This window comes from Halyomorpha halys, unplaced genomic scaffold (assembly GCF_000696795.3).
Source record: "Halyomorpha halys isolate HHAL.00 unplaced genomic scaffold, Hhal_1.1 Scaffold1.1, whole genome shotgun sequence".
Taxonomy (NCBI): Eukaryota; Metazoa; Arthropoda; class Insecta; order Hemiptera; family Pentatomidae; genus Halyomorpha; species Halyomorpha halys.
Genome location: NW_027115366.1, coordinates 374,553 through 382,395, shown reverse-complemented (window position 1 = coordinate 382,395; position 7,843 = coordinate 374,553). Strand labels below are relative to the sequence as shown.

Below are 7,843 nucleotides of genomic sequence, written 5' to 3'. Positions count from 1 at the left end.
CAGTCTTCGTGTGGAGAGAGAGGTGAGAGGAGGTCTCCATAGGCGAGTAGGTCCTCATGAATTTCTGGCTGGCAAGAAGAAGAAGCCATTTTGGACGCAAGGACAATAAGATGAAGAACAAAGAACATCAAGGATCTCAAAAGGAAGACCGTGAGCTTGGTTAGTTTTGCATACATAAAATAGATACAAATGTAAACTAGATTTTAATTTAATTAATTGAGATTATTGTAAATGCCTGTTCTGATTGTCTAGAAACCACACGCCCTGAGATTAAGAGTCTCTCTCTCTCTTTTTATATAATAAAATTAAGAGTCCTTTTACATTATAAAAGTTAAATATAATTCTATTATCCATTTGACATTAATGTTCTTAATTTGAACCCAAGTTCTCTCTTATATTTGAAGAAAGTTTTATAAAACGAGTAAAGATTCTTTTTATTTCATTTTATTTTTTAAAATTATTACAATATATATGATATGATAAATAATTCTATTTATTTATCATACCATCATAAAGGAAAAACCAAAGTGTTTTTTAACATTACCGAATCGCTGTCTGCAGAGGTTGTCGATGAAATATCATCATTCTGGTTATGCTTCTTCGATTTCTTCTTTGAAGGTTCTTTCACATCATCAATCATTTCTTCTTTAACAGTAACAACTTTCTTCTGGCCAAACACTTTCCTGAAATAAACAGATAAAAAAATAACAATACTTAAAATAATAATTTTTCATTAAACCCACAGTTATTCAATACTTGACTTTTATTTATAATAATATAAAATTTAAAAAAATAAATTTACTTAATAAATTTCTCATCTTCAGCTTCTTGCATTTTGAGAATTTTTTCTTGCGCCTCTTTGGAGCTGAACTGGGAAAGCATCGAGTCATAATCTATGTTTTGCTGTCTTTTATTTAAATCTTTCAGTTCTTCCAATGATTCTAAAAGCTCTAATTCCATTTTAGATTGCTTAGTTCTGTTTTCTAAAAGCTGAAAAAAAAAAAAAAAAAAAATACATGTAGCAACTGTAACTATTCATTGAATCCAAATCCAAACCCTAATGAACATCAATGGGATGAATTTTCAAGACAAAAGGTAGAGGTATAAAGATATAAAAAGACCTAAGTATAAACAAACTGACATGAACATAAATAAAAAATAGAAAGTAAGTTAGCGATGAATGAGTAAAAAAACAACAACACCAATATGAACAAATTAGCATAAAACATAAATAAAAATATAAAGGAACTTTAAAATGAATACCAAATAGATATATTAACTGACACGGTAAGGAGTAATGAGCTAATATAAAATAATGTAATTAATATATACCAAACAGATCTATTAATTGGTAATATATAAAAGTGATTCCAACTAATAGCTGTAGGGGGTTTTGTGTAAAACCGTTTCAGCATTTCCTGTTTGAATTAGATGTATTTATTTTTTCTTTAGCTATTCATAAAATTCTTTACTATCCCAATATTCTCTTCATTTAATAAATGGTTGTTTTTCCAATGTATAGATGCTTTTAGTTATGATTTTATTTTTATGTAACAACGTTCAATATTGTTCATTTAAGTTATTGAACCAAAAAACAAGCTAACTAATTTTCACCAGTCAAATATGAAGTGAAAAAACATTATTCAAAATAAAGAAGATGGCGGTGCGTGTCCCCTCTAAGTCCGTTGAATCACGGCCATGTTGAGCAGATTCAAATATTTTAAACTTTATTTAACTTTCCATCATAATTGTAGTAACAGTAAATTTAAGAAAAAATAGAAGTCAAGAATAAATATTAAAGAAAAATATTAATAAAGAAAATCATATGCAAAAACTCAAAACTGTTATGCTACAATCGATGTTTACATGGAACATCTAGACAGGACATTTGGTTTAGACTTTTCTTGTTTAGGCACGGGAGAAGGAAGACAGTTCCTGGAGGCAGGAGGTCCTGAACATCCCTTTGTTCTCACTGGAAGACATCTTGAAAAAGAAGACATCAAAGGAAAATCCAAGAAGAATAAGATCCTGTTTTGTTTGGATCGCCGGTGGATGAAGTGTGTTGAAAAAAGTAAGATATCGAATGCTTTGTTTGTTGAAAGATTACCAACAGTCATTGTTTGTTTGTTCAAATAGAAGATATCAAAATCATTCATCAAAGAAGAGCATAAATTGGTTTGTGTTGCTCAACATATAATTAAGTGAAATTGTAAAAATGTTATTAAAGATAAGTGTTCTGATTGCTTAGAAACCCACCCTGAGATTAAGAGTCTAAATGTTATAAAATTTAAATAAAATTCTATCTATTTAATATTAAAGCTTTTTATTTGAACCCAAGCTATACTTAAGATATGAGAATAAGTAAAAACTATTAATTTTCATTTTATTTACTTATAAATAAATTTTTGAATAATACACTATTTTGTATTTCTACATTGTATATAACTGCTAACTATGAGAACTGTTTATATTTTTCAAATAAAAAATTATAGGAATTTATCAACATAAGATTTTTTTTTAATTCAGCAACTAAGCCTTAATAATCAATTTCCATGAGGGTAAACCCATCTGATATTAAAGACTACTTATTTCTCATTGATTCAATGAGTTTATTTAAAATTGTTAGAGCCGTTTAAGAGAAAATGATTATATCAAGTGTCACTTCCAGTAAGTCGATTTTAGTGAGAAAGTTTCTATCACATCCCAGGTATTTACCGACCATAAATAAGTAATTTCAGTTTTGTAGGACTTTTTATTTTTGAGCAAGGCAGCTTACAAACAGACAGAACATTTTTACTCAGGGGACCTCAAAACATGTATTTTGGTCAAAAACACAAATTCAAAATTTTAGAAGCAAAAATGCTTTCTCTTACTATATATATTCTATAAATAGCTAAGTAAAAGTAAAAAGGCATTTGAAGGAACCATAATCATCCATCAAAGAAGTTGACAAAAGTTATGAATCAAAACTTGGGTAAATAATAAAATCTTGCCCTGTTGGAAGTATTATCATTGACTTGTATCCAATAATAAAAATACCTATTGAAGTGTTTATTTGATATCCATGAATCATTAAACTTTTAATTAAGATATAAAATCCCACTCTAATCATAATACATTTGAAAAAGCAGTAAGTGAAATAATCTACATACTTATAGAAATTAAAACTTTTGGTCAGGTAGTTCCACTCATAACGACTTTAAATTTCTTAAGTTTAATTACCTTCATAGGATTTGAAGCTTCCTCTTCTTTCATTTCCTCTTTTTCTTTTTCTGCCTGTTCTTCAGCAAGTTTTAATGCCATGAAATTTCTGGTGGCACCAGCTTCAATTTCATAATCAGTATTCTTTGGATCAGTTTTAAAAGATATTTCTTGTAAACATCGAGTACACTGTATAAACAAGAATCGGTCAGTCTTCTAAATTCATAATAGGTTTAATATAGATGTTGAATTATAAACTTACTTTGATGTAAAATCGAAATATTCTTATGCCTAAGTAATCTTCTCCTTCGACATCTTCTTTTCTAGCATTAAACTTCTTTCCTTTATAAATATATTCTCCACATGTTTTGCATCTAGAAATTCACAATTCAATTAAACCATTTTTAGGAATATTTTACTTTTATAAATCGATCCATAAAAATTAGGAATTTATGATAATTGCTAAACTATTTTACTATACATAAATGTTAACAGGCATATAAGTTCAAAGCGGTAACTACAAAATTAGATAGTTACAACAGATAAGTTCAAAATAATCATCAACTATGACATCTAATCTAAATGCTCTAAATTCATAACACAGATTATAATTTATAAGAGCATTTGCTATTTTAAAGCTAACAGAAATAGGGTTAAGTAAGAAAATTACAAAAAATCACTAAGAATAATAACGTATAATGTACATGAAATGCTATAACATTTGATAGTTTTCAACACAAATTTCGTAACATAACAGTTTACAAACTCTATAATATAAATGATAAATAGTTTTATTAGTTACCTCATATTAAAAGGAGCCATAAGTCGAACTGTAAATTGTCTGTTTTTGGAAAATTTCATGCGAGGTATTTTTGAAGGGTCGAAATCTGGGGGGTAGTATTTCTGAAAACATAACATTAATAAAATAAGATCATGAAAGGAGTTATTAAACATAAAAATGGATGGAAAACTTACATTTAAAACTTTTCTCTCAGACATCTTTTCTGTTTTCTAACTCACGAGGATCGAGTATCAAAAAACTAGAACAGCTACTTAACTTGACAAAGAAACTCTGTTTATAAGAAGGTAACAAAACTATAATCCAAAGAGGTAGAACCTAACGAGCATAGAATTTATTTGAGGTTTCAACAATGAAAGATATGTTAACCTATCCCCATGCCAAACTCTCGTCCCTAGTTCAGCCATATTTCGTTACGTTTCAGTTTTTTGGATTTGCTATTAATTGTAATCAAAGCTTTACTACAATTTGCATTTTTATGATCTAAGGATAGAAATCTTGCTAATCTCAAACGAGTACTTGCCCGGGGCGGCAGGATTTAGTGGCATCCAAATTTCGTTTTCAACTTATGGAAAGTTTTAGGGCTTCATTAAACCATCGAATTCCTCCCGAATCCAACCCTTACAGTCCAAAATCCCTAATGGTCCTTACTTTGTCACAAAACAAGTTATCCATCAGGACCTCAATGTTCCATATGTAGCTGATTTGGCCAGAACCAGACACCAATCCTTCCATGATTAACTTCCCACCACCCCCCTTAAAACCCACTTGTTTCTGACCTTTCCTTCATTACCTAATAATCCTTGTATGTGTCTGAAAAGATGATGGCCTCAAAATCTTCTCCTTTAGAAATGTTATTAGTTTAATCAATAAGTATGTTTGTATCATGTCATTATATCACCTACAGCAAATTTAAATAAATTATTTTTAAATAACCTGAGTAAAAATGTATTTTTTATCTTTTCACTTTTTTTTTTTTCTTGTATCTAATGAAACATTTGAAGTTACTGTAGGGAGGGGGAGAAAGAGAGAAGACAAAATTAAGCTCACTTCTCTGGCAAAAATCATAGTTCTGATCCTGTCAAAGTGAGTCTGATAAATACATATTTGAGTTAATTTCAATTAAAAATCAAGGATGGCTTGTTAAGACTTAAACCAGGAGGACTCCTCTGGAAAAAAAACCTAAAAACAATTTTTTTTTTTGTAGAAATTTTATTTTAATTTAAATAAACATTATATAACAGTGTGATGTACAAAACGTAATATTTAGTAAAACAATGTTTTAATATATTTTCCTTAACTAGTTTTCATCATATAATATACCATTATATCCATGTATGCAATCAGGAGATACATGAATGTTTTGCAGGCTTTTAAACTTACTTTAATCACCTATTCTATAATATATTTCTTAACATGAAATAATCCAAAATAATATAGAAAAAACAAACTATTTTTTAACCCAGGAGAAGTATAGCCTCGATATTGGGAATTAGATAGATAGATAGATATGATTTTATTTGTGAAAAACAAAATCTTGTACAAATTCATAACACAATATACTTTCCCATCTATACTCAATTTAGTTTTGCTCTGGCCTCCTCACAACAGTAAGACTGAGTATTTCTCTCACCAGAACATCCCTCATGTAAAATGTTTTTTTCTTGTTTGAGCATTTTGCTCACCGAGACAGCTCCTGTGTTTCTTATTTTAAATCAAGCGCTGAGGCGAGAATATCTTAGATCTTTTAGAAAATCTGTATTCTTCAGCCCCTGATGGAAGAGCTACAATTTATAATTTCAGTTTCAAATTTCATTTAAAGTAATCGCAAAGATTTTTGTCATCACGCCAAATCATATTTTTAAAAAATAGAACTTACATCTACTGATAAATAAAGTAGGGCACTCCTGTCGAGTTGAATAAAAAAAATTTATTTGAACGTGTAAAAAATGTTATTGAAAGTGTATAAAATTAAGAACACATAAGTAAATAAAATTATATTTTTCAAAAAATAAATTTGAATAAATTCAATATTAAAAAATATTCGAAGGAGTGCAAAAATCCTTAAAGGAGGCAGAACCCATTAGGATCATTGCTGGTGGAAGCTAGGAGAGTATTGAACAAAGTGACTTCTCTTGACAATACCTTATTGTCATACTGCTCCAAAGCCGCCAAGTTTGACAGTAATGAGTCGTGAACCACAGTCAAAGTGCTAAGCCCTTCGTCTGGTATGTTTCGGATAAATAAAATTAATGAAAATTTATTTGGACAATCAGTAATTTCACCAACATCCTTCAAAGAACAATTATATATTTTAAAATATATTTGTACATTTTATATTCGAAGACTTCTTCAATTTTGTTTTATAAACAAAATAGTGATTCATTATTCTAACACTTCCTGATTATGAAAATTTTAATTCCATTGTTTTGGAGTTGTGTGTGTCTCATCTTCAGAAAACTACTATAACTTTTTCTATAAGAAACACAAATATCTTATAATTCTTATTTCTCAACTTTGTTTAATTTTCTCCAATATAACAGCCCTCTGGCCATTATTAAGGAGAGACCTAAGTTATTAACTTACGTTCCACTGTATTGCTTGTTTGCGTGTCCTTCAGTCAACCCTTTTTCACTCCTAATTACTCTAATTTAATAAGATGAATCAGGATAAATAAATCTGAAATTTCATTATTTTAAATTCTCATTGATTTAACACTTACAGTTCATCATAGATTCCTTTTAAATTTTTACAATTAGTTGATATTATATCACCCAAGTTCTTACCATATTTTTAGATTGCTGTCTCTTAACTCAGTGATTTCTAAAGTATGGGACTGTCATAAAGGCGCCACGAAATATTCAATTGTTCAAAAAAAAAAAAAAAAATGAATCAAGAGTGTATCTAAGATTTTTTTTTCCCTTGTTGCTCCAGTTTATAACCTCCAATGAAATTAATTTGTCTTGCAATATAAAATCCATTTTTGTTGATCACTAATCAGAGGTTATAAAAAAGTTCGAAAAATACTTTGAAGCAGATAAATTTACATGGGTTTAAGACCCATTTAGAGCCAAGGCTCTATCAGAATTTACTCCTTCAGAAGAATCTCTTATTGACTTGTCTTGTGATAATAATTTAAAGTTAAAATTTGTGGGAAAGCTCTACGAATATTAATTCCATTTGCAACACCCTATTTGTGCGAAGCTGGGTTTTTGGCGTTGCGGTAATAAAAAGTAAATATTGCTTGAAAATTAACGTTAAACAAGAAATGAGGGTTGCGATATCCAATTTTGTTCCGAGATTTGAGAAGTTGTGTAGTGAACATCAAGCCTATCCATCCCATTAATAATTTATATAATTTATTCAAATTCTTGAGACTGGTATTTATTTACTAAATAAATCAATCAGTATCCTTATTAAGTCTCAACATTCTTTATTATATCAATAGTCCACCATTTCGGCAATCTTAAATATAAATTCACACCTCACATTAAAATTAAAAAAAAATGTTTTACAGGCTATTTTGCCCAGGTCATCAAATTCAAATCAAGAACACCCTATTTTTTTAGAACTTCATTAATTTTTAAAACTTTAATTTTAGATTAAAAATACACTATCCACTATTAGATAAAAAAACTATTTATTTATTAAATAAATCAAAAATTAGTATCCAATTCTGTCTCAACACTTTATTTTTCACTAGTCCGTTTTGGCCATTCTAGCCATCTTCAATATAAACTCTTCCTCACATTAATTTACAATTTCTATTGCAGGCTATTCTGCCCAGGTCATTTTCTTTATTATAAGTTCAAAACCTATTTATTTAAAATTTTAAAAAATTAA

The 7,843-nt window shown here is 28.8% G+C and overlaps 1 protein-coding gene across 1 annotated transcript in view; it reads right to left on the bottom strand.

The window, feature by feature from the left end:
* LOC106688185 (splicing factor YJU2) overlaps positions 1-4,302 on the bottom strand; it is a 10,734-nt gene extending 6,432 nt beyond the window's left edge. Inside the window, exons 1-6 of the mRNA XM_014432897.2 lie at positions 4,177-4,302; positions 4,004-4,104; positions 3,464-3,575; positions 3,223-3,390; positions 803-990; positions 545-683 (exon numbers count right to left, since the gene is read on the bottom strand). Coding sequence (XP_014288383.1) covers positions 545-683; positions 803-990; positions 3,223-3,390; positions 3,464-3,575; positions 4,004-4,104; positions 4,177-4,200 — 732 coding nt within the window. The 5' untranslated portion in view covers positions 4,201-4,302. The remainder of the gene's footprint in view (positions 1-544; positions 684-802; positions 991-3,222; positions 3,391-3,463; positions 3,576-4,003; positions 4,105-4,176) is intronic.
* Between the last annotated feature and the right edge of the window lie 3,541 nt (positions 4,303-7,843).